Source organism: Callithrix jacchus, chromosome 5, assembly GCF_049354715.1.
Source record: "Callithrix jacchus isolate 240 chromosome 5, calJac240_pri, whole genome shotgun sequence".
Lineage (NCBI taxonomy): Eukaryota > Metazoa > Chordata > Mammalia > Primates > Cebidae > Callithrix > Callithrix jacchus.
In genome coordinates, this window is record NC_133506.1 from 26,977,000 (window position 1) to 27,004,530 (window position 27,531).

At 45.6% G+C, this 27,531-nt stretch overlaps 1 protein-coding gene, 1 non-coding gene and 1 pseudogene across 4 annotated transcripts; all 3 read right to left on the reverse strand.

Annotated features, from left to right (window-relative positions):
• Positions 1-970: 970 nt before the first annotated feature.
• On the reverse strand, positions 971-20,555 carry LOC118153583 (uncharacterized). Of its 2 annotated transcripts, none has more exons than XM_035298458.3 (4): positions 20,090-20,555; positions 15,028-15,159; positions 2,133-12,936; positions 971-1,133 (listed from the first exon to the last, which is right to left on the reverse strand). In XM_035298458.3, the coding sequence occupies exons 1-4, from the start codon at positions 20,153-20,155 to the stop codon at positions 1,129-1,131; spliced, it is 11,007 nt and encodes a 3,668-aa protein (XP_035154349.3). In that variant the 5' UTR covers positions 20,156-20,555; the 3' UTR covers positions 971-1,128. The 2 variants fall into 2 exon arrangements, with proteins under 2 accessions (XP_035154349.3, XP_035154348.3); XM_035298457.3 differs by having other exon boundaries at positions 2,061-12,936.
• Positions 13,307-13,445, reverse strand: LOC118154171 (U4 spliceosomal RNA). Its single transcript, XR_004744066.1, has one exon. It is a non-coding gene; the product is annotated as a U4 spliceosomal RNA (small nuclear RNA).
• A 2,415-nt stretch (positions 20,556-22,970) lies between the features above and the next one.
• On the reverse strand, positions 22,971-27,439 carry LOC118153474 (zinc finger protein 195 pseudogene; annotated as a pseudogene). The gene is made up of 4 exons (XR_013536254.1): positions 27,326-27,439; positions 26,729-26,853; positions 25,074-25,631; positions 22,971-24,962 (listed from the first exon to the last, which is right to left on the reverse strand). The product of XR_013536254.1 is annotated as a zinc finger protein 195 pseudogene (transcript).
• Positions 27,440-27,531: the final 92 nt, after the last annotated feature.

The following is a 27,531-nucleotide window of genomic DNA, read 5'->3' on the forward strand; positions in this document are numbered from 1 at the left end:
GGACGAAGCGCCTGTGATTGGAGCCTCCAGCCCCAGCAATCACACATGCAGGTCACCCACAGTGTACCGAGGGCCTCTTCCTTCAGTCTGCTATTCCAGCTCAGATGAAATAACTCACTGGGGTAACTGCCTCCATTCAAGTGGAGGCTGGAGGCTGGCAGACACTTTGTGTGGAGAGAGTGCATCTGCCTGAGGAGGCTCGTCAGGCTGGGAAGGCAGGATCCTCCAGAAGAGATGGCAGCTTCCAGAGAGGCCTCTGTGTGGATCTTCTGATGCGCAGAAAGAGGTCTCTGTAGCCATTCTGCCAATTCCCATTCTGAAAAAAAGCTGACACTGTCAAGATTCATCTTCATTGTACGAGAAGAGGTAGAATCTGATGGCTATGCTCACGGCCATTGGTGGCATAAAAGCATGGAGCCAGGGCAGGTGGTTTTTGGCATTGGCTGCTGCACTCTACGTTAGCCTGGGGGCAGCACAGATGTGGGCCACAGGTGTGCAGGTGCTGTAATTAAAAAACTACAGAAAGATGGTGGAGGTAGAGGACTGATTGAGAAATGTCTGCTCCCAGCTCAGCTTCTCTCAGAGCCGCCAGGAGTTGGTGCTCCTGGGGGCAGCCGGCTCAGTCAGGAAAGGGCTGAAACAAACCCCGAGCCTCTGTGGGTCTCCTTGCTGGCTCCACAGCTGCCGCTGGACCCCCTTCTACTCCCTTCATGAGAAGTTGGGGACCTCATGGGAATCTCTTCCTGTCTCTCTGCTCACAAGGCACCACTGGCAGCCACTAGGCTCACAGTGACTATTTTAAAAATCAATGAGCACAAGCTCCACCCATGGCTGAATACAGGATGTTCCCCCACCCCAGAAGGCCCCCTCAACCCCTCCCAGTTAACACCCTCCAAAGGCTAACCCTCTGTGGGTTAGAATAGCATATGAGGAGTCACACCTGGTACGCCCTGGGGTGTGAGCTGGTCCTCCAGGAAGCAGATGCCCAGACAGATAGGACTGCAAATGTTTATTAAGGGAGACATTATGGAAATGACAGGGGGAGGAGACAGCACCAGCATGGAGCGTAAAACATGTTGGAAACTTTGCAAAGATATCACGGCTCAGGAGAGTCTTCTAATTTTGAAATTATCCTGTAAGATAAAAAGATTTTGGGTTATTTCCAGGTGATCCTTTTTTGTTTCCCCCCAATGTATATTTTGTCTGCTATGAAATAACTCTACCCCTGCTGAATACTTCTATGAGTGGCTGCATCTGTGTCTGGCATGTCATGGAGAATAATTACCTACAGATCGCAGATACAGATCTCAGAGGTTAACTGTGTATGCATTCCTCTGATCTCTTCATCCCATAAGGACCTGAATTTTAATCTTGGAGACAAGTACTTTCCCCTATCTTTTGTAACAGAGATTGGAAATCACAGGCCTGAGCTTTTACAACCCAATGTTTATTGAATGAACTTCAGGGAATCTTTTGCTGATCTTCTGAGTGGGAATATTTTCATTTAACCAACCAGAAGAGGGAGGGTCTAACACCTGGCAGCTATTTTGCAAGATGCTTTCTTCATAGGCTTCATCTCTTAGTCCTCAAAATGACCTCATAAGCACATACTTCTCAGCTCATTTATTAGGAAGCTGGGGCTCTGAGTCCCACTGAGAGGTGGTGACCGGACTCAGGCAGCAGAGACACAGGGAAGGGGGAATACTTTGCATGCCAAGCTTGGAAGATGGAAAGCTGGGAGTCACGGGTGGGAAGGAGAGGGTGCTGGGGATGAGATGATGCCACAGCAGCCCAAGATGGGCCTTGATTTCCCTGCCAAAGGTGGCCTCGCTTTAAAGGCCAATGCCAGAGCTCCACTGAACCTGGCACATTCTCATTATTAGTTTCTTTGGCCCCTAAAAAGGTCCCGAGGGACAGACACCTGCAAGTGGAAAATGAGATCGTGAGGGACAAAAGCTACAGTAGCTGAAGGGCTGCACAGCAGACACCTGCAAGACGAGCACGAAGACCCAGAAAAGGGACAGCTTAAGAAGGTTGTCGAAGTTCCAGGGGATACTCACATTCGGGTGATGATTGAGGTCCCAGTGGGCACTGTAGTATAACATGTTGTTGAACTTCCAGGGCACACTCACCTTCAGGAGGTGCTTGAGGTCCCACTGGACACTGTCGTATAAGAGGTTGTTGGACTTCCTGGGGACACTCACGTTCTAGAGGTGGTTGAGGTCCCAGTTCACACTGAATTATAGGATGTTGTCGATCTTCCAGGGGACACTCGCAATCTGGAGTTGGTTGATGTCCGAGTGGGCACTGTAGTATTGGAGGTTGTTGGACTTCCTGAAGACACTCACGTTCTAGAGGTGGTTGAAGTCCCAATTGACATTGTAGTATAGGTGGTTGTTGATCTTCCAGGAGACACTCACGTTCAAGAGGTGTTTGAGGTCCCTGTGGATACTGTATTATAGGAGGTTGTTGAACTTCCAAAGGACACTCACGTTGTGGTGATGGTTGATGTCCCAGGGGGCACTGTAATATTAAAGGATGTTGGACTTCCTGGGGACACTCACGTTCAAGAGGTGGCTGAGGTCCCGGTTGACATTGTAGTATAGGTGATTGTTGATCTTCCAGGGGACACTCACGTTCTAGAGGTGGTTGAGGTCCCAGTTTACACTGAATTATAGGATGTTGTCGATCTTCCAGGGGACACTCACAATCTGGAGTTGGTTGATGTCCAAGTGGGCACTGTGGTATTGGAGGTTGTTGGACTTCCTGGGGACACTCATGTTCAAGAGGTGGTTGAGGTCCCGGTTCACATTGTAGTATAGGTGGTTGTTGATCTTCCAGGAGACACTTACGTTCAAGAGGTGGTGGAGGTCCCGGTTGACATTGTATTATAGGTGGTTGTCGATCTTCCACGGGACACTTACGTTCCGGAGATGGTTGATGTCCCAGTGGGTCCTGTAGTATTGGAGGTTGTTGGACTTCCCGGGGACACTCACGTTCTAGAGGTGTTTGAGGTCCCAGTTCACACTGAATTATAAGATGTTGTCGATCTTCCAGGGGACACTCACAATCTGGAGTTGGTTGATGTCCGAGTGGGCACTGTAGTATTGGAGGTTGTTGGACTTCCTGGGGACACTCACGTTCTAGAGGTGGTTGAGGTCCCAATTGACATTGTAGTATAGGTGGTTGTCGATCTTCCAGGGGACACTCACATTCTGGAGGTGGTTGATATTCCAGTGGGCACTCCACTACAGGACCAGTTTCAGGGCCCAGCAAACACTCGAGTACACGAGGTGATGGAGGTTCCACATAACCTTCTTCTGGAGGTGCTTGAGGTCCCAATGGAAACTCGAGTGGAGGCTGTGACTCACGTTCCAGAAAATCATCACCTTCAGGAGGTGGTAGAGGTTCTGGAGGACAGGTCAGTAGATATGTTAGAATTCCTACCAAACAATCAGCTGGAGTTGGTCGTTCCGGTCCCAGAAAGCACTCTATTAGACAAGGTACCAGGGGTGGCAGCAATGCTTCAGTTGGACAAGATGCTTCAGCTTCCAGAGGACACTCAAGTATTGGTAGTGTCTGAGGTCCCGGAGAATTACCAGATAAAAATGGTTGTGGTTCTGGTGAGCACTCAAGTTCACGAGGTGGTTGAGGTCCCAGTTCACACTGAATTATAGGATGTTGTCGATCTTCCAGGGGACACTCACGTTCTGGAGATGGCTGATGTTCCAGTGGGCACTGCAGTATTGAAGGTTCTTGGATTTCCTGGGGACACTCATGTTCTAGAGGTGGTCGAGGTCCCAGTTCACATTGAATTTTACGATGTTGTTGATCTTCCCGGGGACACTCATGTTCTAGAAATGGTTGATGTCCCAGTGGGCACTGCAGGATTGGAGGCTGTTGGACTTCCTGGGGACACTCATGTTCTAGAGGTGGTTGAGGTCCCGCTTGACATTGTATTATAGGTGGTTGTCGATCTTCCAGGGGACACTTAAGTTCTGGAGATGGTTGATGTCTCAGTGGGCACTGTAGTATTGTAGGTTGTTGGACTTCCTGGGGAAACTCATGTTCAAAAGGTGGTTGAGGTCCCGGTTGACATTGTAGTATAGGTGGTTGTTGATCTGCCAGGAGACACTCATGTTCAAGAGGTGTTTGAGGTCCCAGTTCACACTGAATTATAGGAGGTTGTCGATCTTCCAGGGGACACTCACGTTCTGGAGATGGTTGATGTCCCAGTGGGCACTGTAGTATTGGAGGTTGTTGGACTTCCTGGAGACACTCACGTTCTAGAGGTGGTTGAGGTCCCAGTTCACACTGAATTATAGGAGGTTGTCGATCTTCCAGGGGACACTCACGTTCTGGAGGTGGTTGATATTCCAGTGGGCACTCCACTGCAGGACCTGTTTGAGGGCCCAGCAAACACTCAAGTACACGAGGTGATGGAGGTTCCACATAACCTTCTTCTGGAGGTGCTTGAGGTCCCAGTGGAAACCCGAGTGGAGGCTGTGACTCACGTTCCAGGAAATCCTCACCTTCAGGAGGTGGTAGAGGTTCTGGAGGACAGGTCAGTAGATATGTTAGGATTCCTACCAAACAATCAGCTGGAGTTGGTCGTTCGGGTCCCAGAAAGCACTCTATTAGACAAGGTACCAGGGGTGGCAGCAATGCTTCAGTTGGACAAGGTGCTTCAGCATCCAGAGGGCACTCAAGTATCGGTAGTGTCTGAGGTCCCGGAGAATTCTCAGATAAAAATGGTTGTGGTTCTGGTGAACACTCAAGTTCACGAGGTGGTTGAGGTCCCAGTTCACACTGAATTATAGGATGTTGTCGATCTTCCAGGGGACTCTCACATTCTGGAGATGGTTGATGTCCCAGTGGGCACTGTAGCATTGGAAATTGTTGAACTTCCTGGGGACACTCATGTTCTAGAGGTGGTTGAGGTCCCAGTTCACATTGAATTATACAATGTTGTTGATCTTCCTGGGGACACTCACATTCTGGAAATTGTTGATGTTCTAGTGGGCACTGCAGGATTAGAGGTTGTTGGACTTCCTGGGGACACTCATGTTCTAGAGGTGGTTGAGGTCCCGGTTGACATTGTAGTATAGGTGGTTGTCGATCTTCCAGGGGACACTTAAGTTCTGGAGATGGTTGATGTCTCAGTGGGCACTGTAGTATTGAAGGTTGTTGGACTTCCTGGGGAAACTCATGTTTAAAAGGTGGTTGGGGTCCCGGTTGACATTGTAGTATAGGTGGTTGTTGATCTTCCAGGAGACACTCACATTCAAGAGGTGGCTGAGGTTTCGGTTGACAGTGTAGTATAGCTGATTGTTGATCTTTCAAGGGACACTCACGTTTAAGAGGTGGTTGAGGTCCCTGTGGATACTGCATTATAGGAGGTTGTTGAACTTTCATGGGACACTCACGTTCTGGAGATGGTTGTTGTCCCAGTGGGCACTGTGTTATTGGAGGTTGTTGGACTTCCTGGGGAAACTCATGTTCAAAAGGTGGTTGAGGTCCCGGTTGACACTGTAGTATAGGTGGTTGTTGATCTTCCAGGAGACACTCACGTTCAAGAGGTGTTTGAGGTCCCAGTTCACACTGAATTATAGGAGGTTGTCGATCTTCCAGGGGACACTCACATTCTGGAGGTGGTTGATATTCCAGTGGGCCCTGCACTACAGGACCTGTTTGAGGGCCCAGCAAACACTCGAGTACACGAGGTGATGGAGGTTCCACATAACCTTCTTCTGGAGGTGCTTGAGGTCCCAGTGGAAATCCGAGTGGAGGCTGTGACTCATGTTCCAGAAAATCATCACCTTCAGGAGGTGGTAGAGGTTCTGGAGGACAGGTCAGTAGATATGTTAGAATTCCTACCAAACAATCAGCTGGAGTTGGTCGTTCGGGTCCCAGAAAGCACTCTATTAGACAAGGTACCAGGGGTGGCAGCAATGCTTCAGTTGGACAAGGTGCTTCAGCGTCCAGAGGACACTCAAGTATCCGTAGTGTCTGAGGTCCCGGAGAATTCTCAGATAAAAATGGTTGTGGTTCTGGTGAACACTCAAGTTCACGAGGTGGTTGAGGTCCCAGTTCACACTGAATTATAGGATGTTGTCGATCTTCCAGGGGACACTCATTTTCTGGAGATGGTTGATGTTCCAGTGGGCACTGCAGTATTAGAGGTTGTTGGACTTCCTGGGGACACTCATGTTCTAGAGGTGGTTGAGGTCCCAGTTCACATTGAATTACAGGATGTTGTCGATCTTCCAGGGGACTCTCACATTCTGGAGATGGTTGATGTCCCAGTGGGCACTGTAGTATTGGAAATTGTTGAACTTCCTGGGGACACTCATGTTCTAGAGGTGGTGGAGGTCCCAGTTCACATTGAATTATACGATGTTGTTGTTCTTCCCGGGGACACTCACATTCTGGAAATGGTTGGTGTCCCAGTGGGCACTGCAGGATTGGAGGTTGTTGGACTTCCTGGGGACACTCATGTTCTAGAGGTGGTTGAGGTCCCGGTTGACATTGTATTATAGGTGGTTGTCGATCTTCCAGGGGACACTTAAGTTCTGGAGATGGTTGATGTCTCAGTGGGCACTGTAGTATTGTAGGTTGTTGGACTTCCTGGGGAAACTCATGTTCCAAAGGTGGTTGAGGTCCAGGTTGACATTGTAGTATAGGTGGTTGTTGATCTTCCAGGAGACACTCACGTTCAAGAGGTGTTTGAGGTCCCAGTTCACACTGAATTATAGGAGGCTGTCGATCTTCCAGGGGACACTCTGGAGGTGGTTGATATTCCAGTGGGCCCTGCACTACAGGACATGTTTGAGGGCCCTGCAAACACTCGAGTACACGAAGTGATGGAGGTTCCACATAACCTTCTTCTGGAGGTGCTTGAGGTCCCAGTGGAAGCCCGAGTGGAGGCTGTGACTCACGTTCCAGAAAATCGTCACCTTCAGGAGGTGGTAGAGGTTCTGGAGGACAGGTCAGTAGATATGTTAGGATTCCTACAAAACAATCAGCTGGAGTTGGTCGTTCGAGTCCCAGAAAGCACTCTATTAGACAAGGTACCAGGGGTGGCAGCAATGCTTCAGTTGGACAAGGTGCTTCAGTTTCCAGAGGACACTCAAGTATCGGTAGTGTCTGAGGTCCTGGAGAATTCTCTGATAAAAATATTTGTGGTTCTGGTGAACACTCAAGTTCACGAGGTGGTTGAGGTCCCAGTTCACACTGAATTATAGGATGTTGTCGATCTTCCAGGGGACACTCACGTTCTGGAGATGGCTGATGTTCCAGTGGGCACTGCAGTATTGGAGGTTTTTGGACTTCTTGGGGACACTCATGTTCTAGAGGTGGTTGAGGTCCCAGTTCACATTGAATTATACAATGTTGTTGATCTTCCCGGGGACACTCACGTTCTGGAAATGGTTGATGTCCCAGTGGGCACTGCAGGATTGGAGGCTGTTGGACTTCCTGGCGAAACTCGTGTTCAAAAGGTGGTTGTGGTCCCAGTTGACATTGTAGTATAGGTGGTTGTTGATCTTCCAGGAGACACTCACATTCAAGAGGTGGTTGAGGTCCCTGTGGATACTGTATTATAGGAGGTTGTTGAACTTCCACAGGACACTCACATTCTGCTGATGGTTGATGTCCCAGTGGGCACTGTAGTATTGGAGGTTGTTGGACTTCCTGGGGACACTCACATTCAAGAGGTGGCTGAGGTCCCGGTTGACATTGTAGTATAGGTGATTGTTGATCTTTCAGAGGACATTCACGTTTCAGAGGTGGTTGAGGTCCCTGTGGATACTGCATTATAGGAGGTTGTTGAACTTTCATGGGACACTCACGTTCTGGAGATGGTTGTTGTCCCAGTGGGCACTGTGTTATTGGAGGTTGTTGGACTTCCTGGGGACACTCACGTTCTAGAGGTGTTTGAGGTCCCAGTTCACACTGAATTATAGGATGTTGTCGATCTTCCAGGGGACACTCACGTTCTGGAGGTGGTTGATAATCCAGTGGGCCCTGTACTACAGGACCTGTTTCAGGACCCAGCAAACACTCGAGTACATGAGGTGATTGAGGTTCCACATAACCTTCTTCTGGAGGTGCTTGAGGTCCCAGTGGAAACCCGAGAGGAGGCTGTGACTCACGTTCCAGAAAATCGTCACCTTCAGGAGGTGGTAGAGGTTCTGGAGGACAGGTCAGTAGATATGTTAGAATTCCTACCAAACAATCAGCTGGAGTTGGTCGTTCGGGTCCTAGAAAGCACTCTATTAGACAAGGTACCAGGGGTGGCAGCAATGCTTCAGTTGGACAAGGTGCTTCAACTTCCAGAGGACACTCAAGTATCGGTAGTGTCTGAGGTCCCGGAGAATTATCAGATAAAAATGGTTGTGGCTCTGGTGAACACTCAACTTCATGACGTGGTTGAGGTCCCAGTTCACACTGAATTATATGATGTTGTCGATCTTCCCGGGGACACTCACGTTCTGGAAATGGTTGATGTCCCAGTGGGCACTGCATGATTGGAGGTTGTTGGACTTCCTGGGGACACTCATGTTCAAGAGGTGGTTGAGGTCCCGGTTGACATTGTAGTATAGGTGGTTGTTGATCTTCCAGGAGACACTCACGTTCAAGAGGTGTTTGAGGTCCCTGTGGATACTGTATTATAGGAGGATGTTGAACTTCCACAGGACACTCACGTTCTGGTGATGGTTGATGTCCCAGTGGGCACTGTAGTATTGAAGTTTGTTCAACTTCCTGGGGACACCCACATTCAAGACGTGGTTGAGGTCCAAGTTGATATTGTATTATAGGTGATTGTTGATCTTCCAGGGGACACTCACGTTTAAGAGGTGGTTGAGGTCCCTGTGGATACTGCAGTATAGGAGGTTGTTGAACTTTCATGGGACACTCACGTTCTGGAGATGGTTGTTGTCCCAGTGGGCACTGTGTTATTGGAGATTGTTGGACTTCCTCGGGACACTCACGTTCTAGAGGTTGTTGAGGTCTCAGTTCACACTGAGTTATAGGATGTTGTCGATCTTCCAGGGGACACTCACGTTCTGGAGGTGGTTGATATTCCAGTGGGCACTCCACTACAGGACCTGTTTGAGGACCCAGCAAACACTCAAGTACACGAGGTGATGGAGGTTCCACATAACCTTCTGGAGGTGCTTGAGGTCCCAGTGGAAATCCGAGTGAAGGCTGTGACTCACGTTCCAGAAAATTGTCACCTTCAGGAGGTGGTAGAGGTTCTGGAGGACAGGTCAGTAGATATGTTAGAATTCCTACCAAACAATCAGCTGGAGTTGGTCGTTCCGGTCCCAGAAAGCACTCTATTAGACAAGGTACCAGGGGTGGCAGCAATGCTTCAGTTGGACAAGGTGCTTCAGTTTCCAGAGGACACTCAAGTATCGGTAGTGTCTGAGGTCCCGGAGAATTCTCAGATAAAAATGTTTGTGGTTCTGGTGAACACTCAAGTTCACGAGGTGGTTGAGGTCCCAGTTCACACTGAATTATAGGATGTTGTCGATCTTCCAGAGGACACTCACGTTCTGTAGATGGTTGATGTCCCAGTGGGCACTGCATTATTGGAGGTTGTTGGACTTCCTGGGGACACTCATGTTCTAGAGGTGGTTGAGGTCCTAGTTCACATTGAATTACAGGATGTTGTCGATCTTCCAGGGGACTCTCACATTCTGGAGACGGTTGATGTCCCAGTGGGCACTGTGGTATTGGAAATTGTTGAACTTCCTGGGGACACTCATGTTCTAGAGGTGCTTGAGGTCCCAGTTCACATTGAATTATACAATGTTGTTGATCTTCCCGGGGACACTCACGTTCTGGAAATTGTTGATGTCCCAGTGGGCACTGCAGGATTGGAGGCTGTTGGACTTCCTGGGGACACTCATGGTCTAGAGGTGGTTGAGGTCCCGGTTGACATTGTATTATAGGTGGTTGTCGATCTTCCAGGGGACACTTACGTTCCGGAGATGGTTGATGTCCCAGTGGGTTCTGTAGTATTGGAGGTTGTTGGACTTCCTGGGGACACTCATGTTCTAGAGTTGGTTGAGGTCCCAGTTCACACTGAATTATAGGATGTTGTCGATCTTCCAGGGGACACTCACAATCTGTAGTTGGTTGATGTCCGAGTGGGCATTGTAGTATTGGAAGTTGTTGGACTTCCTGGGGACACTCATGTTCTAGAGGTGGTTGAGGTCCCAATTGACATTGTAGTATAGGTGGTTGTTGATCTTCCAGGAGACACTCACGTTCAAGAGCTGTTTGAGGTCCCTGTGGATACTGTATTATAGGAGGTTGTTGAACTTCCAAAGGACACTCACGTTGTGGTGATGGTTGATGTCCCAGGGGGCACTGTAATATTGGAGGATGTTGGACTTCCTGGGGACACTCACGTTCAAGAGGTGGCTGAGGTCCCGGTTGACATTGTAGTATAGGTGATTGTTGATTTTCCAGGGGACACTCACGTTCTAGAGGTGTTTGAGGTCCCAGTTCACACTGAATTATAGGATGTTGTCGATCTTCCAGGGGACACTCATGTTCTGGAGGTGGTTGATATTCCAGTGGGCACTCCACTACAGGACCTGTTTGAGAGCCCAGGAAACACTCGAGTACACGAGGTGATGGAAGTTCCACATAACCTTCTTCTGGAGGTGCTTGAGGTCCCTGTGGAAACCCGAGTGGAGGCTGTGACTCACGTTCCAGAAAATCGTCACCTTCAGGAGGTGGTAGAGGTTCTGGAGGACAGGTCAGTAGATATGTTAGAATTCCTACCAAACAATCAGCTGGAGTTGGTCGTTCCGGTCCCAGAAAGCACTCTATTAGACAAGGTACCAGGGGTGGCAGCAATGCTTCAGTTGGACAAGGTGCTTCAGCTTCCAGAGGACACTCAAGTATCAGTAGTGTCTGAGGTCCTGGAGAATTCTCAGATAAAAATGTTTGTGGTTCTGGTGAACACTCAAGTTCACGAGGTGGTTGAGGTCCCAGTTCATACTGAATTATAGGATGCTGTTGATCTTCCAGGGGACACTCACTTTCTGGAGATGGCTGATGTTCCAGTGGGCACTGCAGTATTGGAGGTTGTTGGATTTCCTGGGGACACTCATGTTCTAGAGGTGGTCGAGGTCCCAGTTCACATTGAATTATATGATGTTGTTGATCTTCCCGGGGACATTCACGTTCTGGAAATGGTTGATGTCCCAGTGGGCACTGCAGGATTGGAGGCTGTTGGACTCCCTGGGGACACTCATGTTCTAGAGGTGGTTGAGGTCCTAGTTCACATTGAATTACAGGATGTTGTCGATCTTCCAGGGGACTCTCACATTCTGGAGACGGTTGATGTCCCAGTGGGCACTGTAGTATTGAAAATTGTTGAACTTCCTGGGGACACTCATGTTCTAGAGGTGGTCGAGGTCCCAGTTCACATTGAATTATACAATGTTGTTGATCTTCCCGGGGACACTCACGTTCTGGAAATGGTTGATGTCCCATTGGGCACTGCAGGATTGGAGGCTGTTGGACTTCCTGGGGACACTCATGTTCTAGAGGTGGTTGAGGTCCCGGTTGACATTGTATTATAGGTGGTTGTCGATCTTCCAGGGGACACTTAAGTTCTGGAGATGGTTGATGTCTCAGTGGGCACTGTAGTATTGGAGGTTGTTGGACTTCCTGGGGAAACTCATGTTCAAAAGGTGGTTGAGGTCCCGGTTGACATTGTAGTATAGGTGGTTGTTGATCTTCCAGGAGACCCTCACGTTCAAGAGATGGTTGAGGTCCCTGTGGATACTGTATTATAGGAGGATGTTGAACTTCCACAGGACACTCACGTTCTGGTGATGGTTGATGTCCCAGTGGGCACTGTAGTATTGGAGGTTGTTGGACTTCCTGGGGACACTCACGTTCTAGAGGTGGTTGAGGTCCCAGTTCACACTGAGTTATAGGATGTTGTCGATCTTCCAGGGGACACTCATGTTCTGGAGGTGGTTGATATTCCAGTGGGCACTCCACTACAGGACCTGTTTGAGGACCCAGCAAACACTCGAGTACACGAGGTGATGGAGGTTCCACATAACCTTCTTCTGGAGGTGCTTGAGGTCCCAGTGGAAACCCGAGTGGAGGCTGTGACTCACGTTCCAGAAAATCGTCACCTTCAGGAGGTGGTAGAGGTTCTGGAGGACAGGTCAGTAGGTATGTTAGAATTCCTACCAAACAGTCAGCTGGAGTTGGTGGTTCAGGTCCAAGAAAACTTTCTATTAGACAAGGTACCAGGGGTGGCAGCAATGCTTCAGTTGGACAAGGTGCTTCAGCTTCCAGAAGACACTCGGGTATCGGTAGTGTCTGAGGTCCCGTAGAATTCTCAGATAAAAATGGTTGTGGTTCCGGTGAACACTCAAGTTCACGAGGTGGTTGATGTCCCAGTGGACATTGTAGTATTGCAGAATGTTGGATTTCCAGGGGACCCTCACATTCAGGAGGTGGTTGGGGTCCCAGTGGATACTGTATTATAGGAGGTTGTTGATCTCCCAGGGGATGCTCACTTTCAAGCGGTAGTTGAGGTTCCAGTGGACATTGTAGTATAGGAGATTGTTTAAGTTCCAGAGGATACTCAAGGTTACGAGGTAATTGTGTTTCCAGGGGACACTCAACTGGAGTATGTTGCTGAGGTTCCTTCAGAATCTCACTTGCGTGAGCTGTCTGAGATCTCAAGAAACCTTCAGCTGGAGAAGGTGTTTCAGGCTCCAGAGGATGTTCCAGTGAAGGAGGTATCAGAGCTTCTAGAGAACCTTCAGTTGCAGAGAGTGATCGAGGTCCCAGAGGACCCCGAGGTGGAGGAGGTGCCTGGCCAGCCATGAAGTAGGGTAGGTTGGGCCATTGTGGCAGAGGACGAGGTTCCTCTTCAGCCATGTTGACCTGCAAGGCAGAGAAGGAAATGTTTTGAAATCTTTTAACATGAAAAACACCAACATGCACACAAGCTGTACCTGGTGCTGCAGGTGACGGTCCCTTGCCCCTTCCCCTCTTCAGCTTCTAAATGGGAGCATCAGTGCCATTAAGCATCCATTCCACCGAGTCCTGCTGACAGCAGGGGAGTGAAAACAAGCCATGGGGACAAATGGTTGTCCCCATGCCACTGTGTCTGTCTGCAAATGTAGGCAGGCTGAAGGCCTGTCCCACGGAAGTCAGAGTCACTATGCAGCAATAAAGAAGCACGTTTCTGACACGGGGCTGTCTATGTCTATCCGCATTCTTATATAATCGGCACTGGCAATTTGTGACGGGTTCTATGGTAGAGACTCAACAATGGCCAATGCGGGTTATATTGCAAGTCGTCACGGCGGGGTATTGGAAAAGTTTTAAATTAGCCATAATCACACCTCGGATAAACCTCATTGGCTACAGTACTGGTGCTATGCAAAGCTAAGTCCCAGCTGTTCTTAAGAAAATGTTCTCCAGGCTTTTCATGTTCTGTCGCTGATTCTCAGAACTCTGCAAGGTCCGCGTGACCACCCTGCTGCAAAGCTAAGAAAACGGAGGCTCCCAAAGGAAGGAGAATGTGCACCCAGGTCACACCGCTTGCGGGAGGCAGAGTGGAAGTCAATTCCAGCTCTGCCGGCAGGACCTCTCATCCCCCCTCTGCTTCACTTCTTGACAAAGGCTCTTCTCCACTCTGGAGGTGCCACCTGTGGGCACAGAGATCTCTGGGGAGATGTGGATTCCTGAAGACCTGCAGGGGAATTGGGAGAGGGTTTTCTGACGCAACAATCCTACGTACAGATGTCAGTTTGGCACAGCTATCATATTTCTTTTAACTCCCAGGTCATAACAACTTCTAAGTGCACTATGACATAAAAAATAATATTTTTTCCCATGGAAAAATGAGGTGGTACTTCTAAACAACAGACGTTTTAAAAATGTGCTTGATTGTAGGTGTACAAGTCCCAGGATGTGTGATCAGAGGACTCCGCAGCTGTCAAAACTGTAGAGGCCCATGAGAACCAGCCTCACTGAGCATCGCTGAAGGTCTTCATTGGGAATTGTCCTTGTAGGTAATGAGCGACGTTCACTCTTCACTTCCTCACAGCCAGGGCACATTCTCTGTTGCAAATGAGGAACCTCTTATACCTAGAATGTGAGATCTAGGGTGCCACTGGGTGGCAGTGGGAGCAACATTGCACAACACAGATGGGACGATGATGAATTATGGCATGGACTTTGTCCGAGAGTATTCAAAATGGCACAACGCACATACTAATTAATGTTGGATTAATGAGTTTTCACTTCCAGGATTACGGCAGATATTCTGAATGCTAATCGCCTACCTTATAGAAGAAGATAAATAAAATCACAGCACAAAACAAAACCCGACATATTTTGGAAACAGGACCCCACAATATTTGGAGTCGAATGGATCCGTCAGGATTCCCTGGGCCATGAGACCTCCAGCAGTGGAGCTCAGTGGCATTGCCTCGTGTTATTTCTGCAAACAGAACAGTGGAAGCCCTTTAGTCCTCGGCCCCTAAGCATTCATGGCTTCTGGCGGTGCCAACAAAGATGACCAGCTGGGAATGGAGAAGCCGGGAAGCTCATGGGGAAGATTTTGCTTTGAAAAAGGCCAGACGGAAAAGGCACCCAGAACCCGCAGAGCAGAGGCCAAGCCAGGAGAGGGCGCTGTGGGAAAAGACTAAAGTGTCCTGTAATAGGCAGAGTGAAAAGGACTCCAACATTTACCTTTTCTTCATTTCTGATAAAACAGCACAAAGGTGAAAAAAGATATTTTTGACCCAAAGCGCTGTTGACATCCTATTAAACAAACATGAACCTACTTAATTTTCATTCTGTAAATGGTAGATATTTTCATTATTCTTAGGGTAAGAAATCATTTCCCTGATTTGTTTTCTGTAAAATTCAATATTCATAATGAAGTTCAGAACCACGAATTGTTCTAAATAATTTCGTATTTATGGTTACAAGTTTACCTCTATAGGAAGTTCGTATACTCACACCAAGGCCAGTTATCCACAACAAAACGGCAAGGGAACAAATTCCCAGGGAGACAGCAATGATAATAAGCATCCAGGGAAGTTCAGAAAAGCCAGGCCCGGGATACAAACTTGCAAGCAGGACATCGATGACCTGGAATAATAACAAATGGAATAATGAGAGGCCCGATGACCTTTACCATATTTCAGTCACAAGGAATCATCCTTAGAAACCCTCAACCTCCTCCAAGAGGTAACCACACCCCTCAGCTATCACCAGGGGATCCCACTGCTTCAAGAAGGATTGGAAGTTAACAGTCTGATGGTTCTTGCATGGCTGGTAGTGTCTGTAAGCATTGTGAATGTGGGGTGTCTTTTCTCTTGGTCCAATGCAGGGATGTCCAATCTTTTGGCTTCCCTGGGCCATCATAAAAGAAGGAGCATTGTCTTGAACTGCACATAAAATACACTAACATGAAAAATAGCTGATAACTTTAAAAAATGGTAAAAAAAATCACAATGTTTTGAGAAAGTTTACCAATTTGTGTTGGGCCACATTCAAAGCTGCCCTGGGCTGCATGCGGCCTGTCACCTGACGGTTGGACAAGCTAGGTATAAAGTAATTGTCGTTGCTTTAAAGTTACTTCCTTTTTAAATTGACATACAACATTGGAAGTATTTATTAGGTGTCACATGATAAAAGAATCCAGAATCCCTGTGAATCACACTTCTTTCTTAGATTACATCAATCTCTGCCATTTAAAGAATAAGTTGCTGTGTGCGGTGGCTCATGTCTGTAATCCCAGCACTTTGGGAGGCCAAGGCAGGGGAATCACTAGGTCAGGCGATCAAGACCATCCTGGCCAACATGGCGAAACGCCGTCTCTACTAAAAATACACAAATTAGCTGGGTGTGGTGGCACGTGCCTGTAGCCTCAGCTACTCAGGAGGCTGAGGCAGGAGAATTGCTTGAACCAGAGAATCGGAGGTTGCAATGAGCCAAGATCGTGCCACTGGAGTGTCACCACTCCAGCCTGGTGACAGAGCAAGACTTCATCTAAAATAAATAAATAAATAAGTAAAACAGCATAAGACAAAAAAACTATAATAAAGAGATGACAGGCTGGGTGCGGTGGCTCATGCCTATAATCCCCGCATTTTGGGAGGCTGAGGCAGGTGGATCACGAGGTCAAGAGATCGAGATCATCCTAGTCAACATGGTGAAACCCCATCTCTACTAAAAATACAAAAATTAGCTGGGCATAGTGGCACAGGCCTGTAGTCACAGCTACTTGGGAGGCTGAGGCAGGAGAATTGCTTGAACCCAGGAGGCAGAGTTTGTGGTGAGCCGAGATCGCACCATTGCACTCCAGCCTGGGTAACAACAGCAAAACTCTGTCTCAAAAAAGTAATAATTAAAAAATAAAATAAAATAAAGAGATGACTTCATTCAGAAATAAGTATAAAAATACCCAAGTAGGGATCATGAACATGGCATGAATAGCTAAGATTGTTGGTATTAATTCCATTAGACTCTTAGTGAATGAAGACAAAGACTTGCCCAGAGTAAGTTGAGACGGCTTCTGAGAACGTTGCTACATCGATTCCTCAGGATTGAACTGTATGCTCTTGAAAATATCTTAATTTTAAGTGTTTCTTTCAAGATGGTGAATTAAACAGATAGGTATCCAACAGGGTGGACTGAGCATTTGCAGAGTCCAAAATGGAAAGGACCGAGTTAGAGATCCGTGCAACAATGGGAGCGATTTCAGAAACGTTGTGTTGAGCAGAATCAGACAGACACCAGAGAGTACCTAGGGCATGGCATGCATCTGTAGATGTCAAATTCCAGAAGAAGCAAACTCTACCTCTCATGAGAAAGGGATTGGCTGGGAAGAGGAGAGTTCAGTTTCTGGGGTGACATAATACTGTAGATCTTGAAAGGGGTTGGGATATGCCGGTGTGTGTACTTCTCCAAGTTAGCAATGTTACACTTCAGATTTGTATCGTCTCTTCTTTGCAATTCTTCTTAAGCAGAAATTTTTATAAAGAAATATTGAATTCAGTTAACGTTAGCTTTGCTAAACTATTCAACAGGAAGTGTGCCGACGTCTCCAATTCATTGGAAATACATCTAAAATAAGATGGGCTGATGAATGGATAGAGTGGCGGAAAGATGGGTGGAGATGTGTTGTCATGCTCCTTAAAATGTTAACAAATCAATGCTGTATTTAAACATTGTTACAACTAAATGTTGATGGTCATTGCCAAATCACTGTGTCATGTCCATAATTTTCCCCCTTTAAACAAGAGTTCCAAAATAATGATTATTTACGTTCTATATGTTTGAACAATTTTATACACAATATCAATGGAATGTTTTTTCTGTCAGTTGGTCTCGGTGTTGCAGAATGCAACTATATACATTTTTAATACATTGCTGCTTTTTTGCAGAGGCACTGCTTTCCAGTTTTTGCTCTCATGACAAAGGCCAAATGGAAAAAACAAGACTTCTCTCTCTTTCCAAGGGAGAAGCTAGACACACTGCCATATATATGTCCATGCAAAGGAATGTTACTTAGCAATAAAACAAAAAGCAAACTTAATATTTAAAACAATATGAATCCATGTGAACATGATTCTGCTGATTTTACAGAATTCAGAACAGCAAGAATACCTCTCCTGTATGACACCATGACAGGAAAGGGCAGTGCAGGGGGAGGACAGTAGGATGGAGGAGAAGGACAGATGGATTCCAAAGGAGGAGGAGGGAACTTTGACGAGGGAGGAATGTGTTTAGTATCTTGAATCTGGAATGTGGTGCTGTTTTGACTGCTGTATCCATATGTAAAAGTCAGCAAGTCGGATTCTTTACAAAGAGGCTGTTTAATATACAGGTAGGAAGGAAACGTGATACATAAACTATTAGTTTTTAATGATCTGAACAAACATGGCAAATATATTTTAAAAATAATTATAGAACTTTACCTAGAAATTATAATTCAATTAAAAATGGAGATAAGAAAATACAAACTCACACTGGTTGGGAAGCCAAAGTCTTTTAAATATTTAGAAATTTGTGTTACATTCTTTGGAATAGATCCAAAAATATGCCAACAATATGTGGAAAAATGAGAAAAATATAAGAAAAAAGTCTTAAAATTATAGATGAGAATACTACCTAAATATATGTTTATCTATACAGAACTGAGAGTGGACGGCTGCTGTAATAAGAACACCCAGGTTATATTCCAACAACGATAAACACAGATTGTTCTTTAGCCCAAACTTCTAGATCACTTGAGTCCAGGATGTTCACCACTGCTGAAACGGGCACTTCATGTCAGATTTTCCAAGTCCAGAAAGACTTGCATCACATAATCCTCTTGGAATTGTGATTGAAACTGTGAGAATTGAGGTCAGTTAAAAACACAATGCCAAGTAACCGCCAGCAAGAGTTCACCTTCGTATTTTGGAGCGTTGAGCATAAAGCACTCAGGAGCAACCTTGGAAATCCACGTGGAAAGCAACACAAACTTTCTGGAACGTAGGCCACCACTACATTAGGCACATACAGTGTTTACAAACACTGGATTTACAAGCATTGGAGGAAAAAATAAATTCAAAATGCCATTCAGACCAATCCACATACCAAGACTCAGTTTTGTGCAAATGAAACCTCTCTAGAAAGCAGCCTGTGAGCTCTGTGGCACTTTTGTCTTCAGCCTCACAGTGGAAGTGACTGCATCCTGGCTCCTGGGAGAGACGCACTGTCCCTGAGGAGCCTCTTTCTGAAAGTGAGCAGGAGCTCTGGGCACAGTGGTGACAGATGTGGATCAAATGCACAAAAGAACAAAGGCCATCTTGTCATTGACCAGGAAAGCATCCCCGTCCTGGGCACTGTTGTCACATCTGACAACTATCTGGATGCAGGTTACCGGCAGTGGGCTCCTACCCAGATTAGGTCCCATGGGCCAGGAAGAGCTTAGGTTCTGACAGTTGATGGCCATGAGCAAGGGTGGAGGTGGAAAATGCAATGAGAAAAAATTATCCAAGTCTTCAAAGGTGAGGTAGGGAACGAGAGTTTAACTGATCTATAAAAATGCAGCCAGGTAAAGGGAAACAAACTCCAACAACGATTAGCAAGACATTTCCTCCTTCATAGACTCAAAAGAGTCAGGAGACTCTTCTTTGATTGGAGGATTCCTGTGGGGCGATCCTGCCGCCATGCAGTGGCTGCTCCCCATCACTAGACTTTCCAGATCCCTAAGAATCTGTGCATGCAGCTTAGAACAAATACTCTGGAGTCTAGCAGGGGCCGGGCCCTCTCCTGAGTGTGGTGGAGAGGTGTTATAATGTGAGGGTGAAACCACTCCAAATAGCAACCTGTGATTCTTTCTATTTGGACACTCAGAAGGGCTTTAAGACCCTTTCTGCTTTGGGAAATCAATGATCTGCACAAGACACATTTGACAGAACAAAGGACAATACAGTCCTTGTCCACATCCTGGTCATGTCACTCCTGGTGACTTCCGCCTTGCAAACACCCCAGCAGGGGGCAACCCTTTTCTGGCCCATCTGATCGGCTTCTGGGGCTCCCATCACTCTGATTGGACACTGACTCCCTGGAGGCAGCTCCCAAGCGCAGAAGACACGGATGACTCAGAAGTTCCTAGAAAGTCATCAAACCAGATGACACAGAACCCAAACGACATTTCACTTTGTTTTGTTTGAGTCAAGGTCTCACTCTGTCACTGAGGCTGGAGCGCAGTGGGGTGATCTCGGCTGACTTCCCCCTCCACCTCCTGGGCCCATGCGATCCTCCCACCTCAGTCTCTCCAGTTGCTGGGACTACAGGCCCATGCTGCCAGGTCTCACTCTATTTTGTGTGTGTGTGTGTGTGTGTGTGTGTGTGTGTAATGATGGGGTTTCACTCTGTCCCAGGCTGGTCTGAAATTCCTGGACTCAAGTGATCTGCCCACCTCGGCCCCCAAAGTACTGGATGGTAGGTGCGACTGTGTCATTTCAGTCCCGTGACACATCCCAAAGAAAAGGAAGGGACCCGCGGGTCCAGTGTCTCCTACCTGAGTGCAATGATGGCTGGGAAACCCCAGCACGAGGAGCCAAAAGAGCAACCACCGCAGCCACATGTCCTGGTCCTCTCAGGGCCCCATGAGGCGGCCAGAACAGAGGTGGGGGTGGCTTAGGGCTGTGGGAGGGAAGGGGAGAAGGATGGGGATGGGGGACGGAAGGGGAAAGGATGGGGGTGGGGGAGAGGGAGGGAGGAAAAAGGGAGCTGGGGGAGGGAGGGGAGGAGATGGAGTGAGGGGAGGGAAGGGGGTTGTTGGGCGCCTGGAGCAGGAGGAGAAAGGGGTCTGGGAAAGGATGGGGTTCAAACGAAGTCCTCAAGCGTGGGTGGGAGATTCAGCTACGGGTCAGTGGGAAAGTCGATCAGCGAAGCAGCCGGACGCGTGGGTTGAGGCAGCGGGAGGCTCAGGAGTGGTTGGAGGGAGACCAGGGCTCTGGTGTGCACCAAAGCTGCTCCTGTCTGGGCGTTGCCTTAGCAACCCTGGGCCTTTGTACTCCCCCTCCACCAATCCCCCGCCCCGGTGGCTGTTACCTCACAGTGGACATTCCACGAGGTGCCCATAATCTGACAACGCCCATCCCCCACCTGGTGGGGGGGCAACATGGGGGCCTCATCTCTACACAATGTGACAAGTTAGCCAGGCATGGTGGCCTGCAGCCCTGGTCCCAGCTACTCAGAAGGCTGAGGTGGGAGGATTGTGTCAACCTCAGAAAGCAAGACCCTGCTTGAAATAAAAGAAATTAAGTAAAACACAAATACAAAGAAAAATATTCTTTATTCACAAATTGGTAGAATTAATATTGTGAAAATGTCTATCTTACATAAAGTGATCTACAGATTTAATGCGTCCCTATCAAACTACCAATGGCATTCTCCACATTCAAAAGGAACATCCCAGTTCATCCTGTTCTCACAAAAGAAAACCCTCTATAGTCAAAATAATTAAAAAAAAAAAAAAAAAACCAAAGCTGAAGGCATCACAGAGCCTGCCTTTGAAATATACTACAAAGCCATAATAAGCAAAAGTGTATGGTACTGGCATAAAAATAGACACATAGGCCAAAAGAGCAGAATAGAGAGCCCGGAAATAAATCCACACATTCCAGCTAACTGAGGTGACAAAACATATAATGGATAAAGAACAAACTCTTTAATACATGGTGTTGATGCTTTTACTATTCAAACTAATGTTATACTCACCATACTGTGTTAGGACTTACTACTGTCTTGTGCTAATACTTAGTACTATCTTTTACTAGTACTAACCATATTGTGTTAGGACTTAACAGCTTTTACAAATAAATCCAGACAGTGCTAACTGACCAGTGGAACCTTCTGGCCTGCAGACAGTGCACGCCTCTTGTGCCAATTAAGTGATCCAAATGGTGTATTCATGGCTATAAATGGCCTCAGAGGCTCCAGTTAAGAGTAAGTTCTCACCACGTTAGAAAATTCCAAACCTCTCAGAACCTGCAAAGCACTATGTGGCATGATGGGCGGGATAACAGTGAGAAAGTTGTAGCCGGAAGACACGCAGTGAGGACTGTGATGCAGAGCAGAGTTAGGATGAACACAAAGAGGCAGCAGAAGACTGCAGATTATTGGAAAAGTGAACAAGAGGAATTCCGCTTCACACGTTTGGAAAGAGCCAGTTGTGTAGCCTGGGAACAGATGTCCTCTCTCCACTGCAAAATCAATACTGTTTCTTCACCATGGATGCTTTCAGTCTCTAACTTGGAGACACAAACTCACTTCAACAGAATTATTTACTCCTAATTACAAAGGGTGCTATTCACCTAGCACTATATTTGTTTACTTCATTTATGTATCAAAACAACCCAATAACTTAGGAAGCATCTCCAGTGTCTACCTGAACAAATTGGCCCAATAAAATAAATAAAGCCAACGACATCAATTACAAAAAGTAAAAGAATAATAACTAAGGACAAATGGGCTTAAAATAGCTTGTCTAATTGAAAGAACTAAATCAAATGTACTAGTTAAATAAAATATAACTTAACACCCTCATTGTGAAGATACTCACATCTGAGAATTACTAGGGGAGCACCACTAAGTTTTATGGAAATTCTCCTTCTCACCACAGGGCAGGTCATGGAAATAAAATATGACTGCATGAACAATGGGAGGGAACATTATGTGTGAGGTCCAGCATGAATAACAGGCAAATAAAAACAGGATTTGCATGAGGAGATTCTGAACCAGGAGCCAGAATGTTATACAGAAATGAATTCAGCACAAAGGAGAGATTGAGATTTCCTTCAAAATCTATGAGGTTTGTGTAGTTTTCTAGTAAATTATCAAGACTATTAAAGTGATCTGTTTGAATCCAGTCTTGCTATTTTCTTTGTCATGTGTACTTTCAAAACAGGTGGACACCCGCACTCACACAAACACAATGACGTGCTCCGTCATTCTCTTAACCCTGAAGTTTATCTCCATTGCGTTTGGTTCTTGTTTTCTTAGACAAGGGCACGGTTTGCTGCCCTGGCTGGAGTGCAGTGGCATGAACATAGCTCACTGTGGCCTTCATCTCCCAGGCTCATGTGGTCGGTCCTTCCACCTCAGCTTCCCGAGTAGCTGGGACTGAAAGTGTGCACCACCACTCCCAGCTAATTAAAAAAATCTGTAGTAGAGACAGGTGTCACTCACTATGTTGCCCAGGCTGGTCCGAAACTTTTCAGCTGAAGCAACCCTCCCAAGTGCTGGGATTACAGCTGTGCGCCACCATGCCCAGGCTAGTTTATTTTTACAGTTACATATTTGTATATTTACCTCCATGTAAATCACAACGTAAACTCTCTATGTGTTTTGCAGGGCAGAGGGGTTGTACATCCAAGAAAAATGACAGGAAAAAATTTCTAATTACTCAGAAATATATGTATTTTATTTATACTTCTGTATAATCTTTATTATAACCATAATGACTCTGTAGTTACAAAGAAAATTATAAAAAACTATGAGAACCATATTCTTCCAGTTACTTGCAGTTAAAAAGTCACTGGGAATGAAGGTCACTGAAGATGTCACTCCACTCTGCCATCTGACAGTAGATTGCTGCCGTCTGTTATCGACACCATTGAGATGGGATTGATTCTTGGTAGGATAACACTTTATTCCATGAGCACCAGACCTAACACATTTAACACAATTGTGTTCAATTAAAAACAAATTAAGTTCACAAAGAATCTTAAAAAGCATTTCAAAACTTGCGCTATATTATCATAATGAAATACTGCTAAAACCAATGATTTATAAAATTCAAAATGATTCTCTCTTCTTATAATGCAGAAGAATATTAAACTAACTCATGAATCACTTACAGGTATATACGACAGCGACAAAGAGCCTTTCTAGCAAGATTTACTCACGCATCTTACATTTCAGCATCTTTCACCTTTCATGGAAAAGTGTATCAGCGATGCACACTTAATATAAAATAACTTCTCATATCTCTGATGCAGCAACCATTAAAAATGTGTTTTCACACCAGCGCTAGAAATACAGATATAGCATCAATTGATTTGAAAGTTGAATTACATCAATATTGGCTTTTCAAACTATTTAACATTTTTTCAATGCAAAAAAGTGTATCTTGAATGCACTTATAACGCTACAAAAAAATTAATCTCATCCTTCTTTTAAACCTAAATGTGAATGAATAATCTATTTCCAGTCCAGATTACTCTGTAGACTCAACACTTATTCAGCGTCATGTCTGAACATGTCAGTGCCCTGTTCCTTTCTCTTTCCCTAATGTTTATTTAGACTTGATTTTGCTTATTTTTACAATTTACTGCCTTTGGAAAATATCTTTTGGTATGAACCCTGGTGTTTTCTAAGCTATAGTTTCTGAACAAATGTTCTTCCACGCTTATGACATTTGAAGGATTTCTCTCCGATACAAATTCTCTGAATTTGAATAAAGTTTAAGCAGCTGATGTAAGGCTTCCATCTAATATAAAACATATTTCTAATATTTTTTCAGAAGAAATACTCTTTAGTGCTCTGGAAACTTATTTCATGAAAGGTCTTTCAACTCATAATACTCATCATAACCTGATGAAGGACGAACTCTGATGTAAAGCAAGATGGGAGCAGTTACTACAGGCTTTCCCTAGTTTTGCATTTGTTTATTTTTTCTCAAATATGAGTGCTTTCATGTACAGTCAGGTGTGAGAACTGGATAAAGGCTTTGTCACAATTTTCACACTTGTAGGATTTCTCTGCAGCATGAATTCTCTGATGTACAATAAGATTTGAGGACTGGGTAAAGTTTTTTCCACATTCATCACATTTGTAAGGATTCTCTCCAGTATGGGTTTTCATAGGTTTAGTGCAGTCTGATGACTGCTTAAAGATGGTGCTATATTCTTCACATATGTAGGGTTTTTCTTCAGAATGAGTTCTCTGATGATTAGAAAGGCTTGAGCAAGTTCTGAAGACTTTCCCACATTCTTCACATTGGTAGGGTTTCCCTCCAATGTGAATCCTCAAACATTCACTGAGGTGTGAGGCCTGGGTATTGGCTTTCCCACATTTGTCACATTTGTCTGGTTTCTCCCCAGTGTGAATTCTCTTATGTTTAGTAATGTCTGAGAACCACCTGAAGATGCTGCCACATTCCCCACATTTGAAACGTTTCTTTCCAATCTCATTTCCCTGAGGTTTGGAAAGTCTTGGGCTTCTACCAGTTTTTACACTTGGAGAGCTTCTCTCCAGCGATAATCATCTGATGATTAGACAGCCTTGAACAGGAGACAAAGACACGGCCACACTCTTCACATTTGCGGAGTTTTTTCTCAGTGCCATGGTCCTTACCTCGGTAAGGTGGGAGCACTGTTCAAATACTTTTGACAAATACTAATTGTATTAAATACTAATGCCACTTGTATAATGGCATGAAATCATTCGGCATTCATATATGGCATTAAATAATGCCATAATTTGGAATTAAATACTAATGCCAAATTCTTCACATTTCTAATGTTCCCCTGCAGTGTAAAATCTATCTTTAGTAAGGGCTGAGCAAGTTTCAGAAACCTTGTCACATTCTTTACATTTGTAAGGTTTCTCTCTAGTACAAATGTTCTCATGCTCAGTAAAGTGTGAGCACTGGTGAAAGGTTTTGCTATATTCTTTACATCTTTGGAATTTTTTTCTGTGTGAATTTTCTGATATTCAGTCAGGAATGAGAACATTTGAAAGGATTTGCCACATTCCTTGCATTTGAAAGGTTTCTCTCCGGTATGACTTATGTCTATGTACATCTGAAGAATTATTAAAGATTTTAACACATTTACTACATTGAAATATCTTGCTATGAGTAGTTGATGAACATTGGTTAAGTCCATTATAATCTTCTTTCTGCAACTTACATTCGTCTACATTTCCCCAGTCTTTCCTCCAGTGGAAATTATCAAGGCCACCATTTCCATATCCTCTCAGTATTGATTTTGGGAATGCATCTTGTATCTTCTGCTCTGGCAAAAGGTCTTGGGTAAAATAGGACAACATAGCTGGAAAAAAAAAATAAACAAAACTTACCCCATTTACTAGACACAGATGAATACACTTTATGAATCTTATCTATAAAATAATACTGAGTACATTAGCTAAATGACACAAAAAATACTGCAGGCCCTAATTTTTTGGTAATATGTAAATGTAACAATGACTAGTGAGAAAATGCATCTGAACTCTAAGAACCACTTCAGAGTTTGCAGCACACCAAGTGAGCACAATGTTACGAGCCACCTCAGAAGAAGAAAAAAAAGTTGATTATATTCACCCTGCCCCCACAGCCCCTGCTCCTCTGCAGTACAGCAGAATGCCTGTGAGAGTCAGTCCGCACCTCCTGGCTTCTCCTTCAACAAAGAAAGAAAATACTAACACAAGTGTTTTTACGTTTGTCCTTTTGAAGCTACGGCAAAGTCTGGTTTCTGCCCCGATGACATGGAGTGCTGAAAGAAATGGGGGTCCTCTGAATGACAGGTTGGGTCTCTGAGACCAAAAGGAAATCCTGGTGACCACAGCAGGAAGGCTGCAGCAGCACCACCAGCAACATGTGGATCAGGTGACCAGAGGCCACTATGAAGAAACCCGAGAAACCGTCTTTCACTGAAAAATACACACACAATTCCACACGAGACACATCTTCGGAACCGGCTTTAAGAGGCTTCTAGCATCTGGGCCAATTTGGTTCTGATTACCCCAGGAGAAAGTCACATTAAAAGAGTTGTGGCAGGAGGCTTTTTGTTGATGCTTGAATCTCAATCAAAGATTACCTGTTCAAAGTATTAGGGTCATGTGGTACAATTAAAGACATCAAAAAAAGTTCAGAAATCAACCCTAAAACAATGGAGATGCAGAAATTAACTGAAAAAAATAAAATTATCATTTGAATAATGATCAACGAATAAAAATAGAAAAACAGAAAACTAAGTAAAACCAGGAAAATGACAATACCAATAAAAAGATATAAAGTATAACAAATGGATTCAGAAACTGAACATATGAAACAAAATAATTACTGAAAACTTCTCCAATGAAAGAACAGAGATAAAAAAAGCTCAACACATCAAGAGTATAAGCAAGAAGAGATGTAAAACACTACCTGCACAGTTTCAGAAGTCACAGAGGAGAAAAGAATCTTGAAAGCAGCAAGTGAAAAGCAGTATGTCATAAGCATGCTCTTATGAGATTACCAGTGAATTTGTCTCCAGAATCCTCGAGGCCAGGCTGAAATGATATTCAGGTACAATAAAGTGAGGTCAGGGAAAAATAAAGTGTACTATCAAAATCAATTTTACACTGCTTTTTGCATTTATTTATTTTATTTTTGAGATGGAGCCTCACCCAGGCTGGAGTGGAGTAGTGAGATCTCCACTCACTGCAACCTCCGCTTCCTGGTTCAAGGGATTCTCCTGCCTCAGCCTCCAAGTACAGGCACACGCCTTCCTCCCTCCCTCCCTTCCTCCCTTCCTCCTTTCCTCCTTTCCTCCCTTCCTTCCCTCCTTCCTTCCGTTTGGCCAGGCTGGTCTCAAACTCCTGACTTCAAGTGATCTGCCCCCCTCGGCCTCTCAGTGTTGGGATTACAGGCGTGAGCCACCCCACCCGGCCTTCTTTTTGTATTTAAACGTGGTATTGACATTTTAAGATGACATCTGCGACTCGCATCCCTGGGACAAGCGGTCTCCCGTTCCCCATTTACTCTGCAGAATCCTGCTCCTCTGCTTGAGTTTCTGCATCCCCAGCAGCTTTTTTCCTTGCCAAGCGTCGAGGCCTGCTTTTTGCAGCCGCTTCCCGGGAGGGGTTCCGAAGCTCTGAGCAGCCAGAGCCCCGGAGGCCTTACGGGAGCTAGCTGGCAATTCCCGCCGCCGGCCGCCAGAGGAAGCTGCTTCGCTGCTGTCATTGCAG

Coding starts and splice junctions, on each gene's coding strand:
- LOC118153583 (XM_035298457.3), bottom strand. CDS start 20,155: ATGTGGCTGCGGTGGTTGCTCTTTTGGCTCCTCGTGCTGGGGTTTCCC. Junction 15,160..20,089: donor CCAGCCATCATTGCACTCAG/GTAGGAGACACT, acceptor TTATTATTCCAG/GTCATCGATGTCCTGCTTGC. Junction 12,937..15,027: donor TGTGGATAACTGGCCTTGGT/GTGAGTATACGA, acceptor TCTGCCTTGCAG/GTCAACATGGCTGAAGAGGA.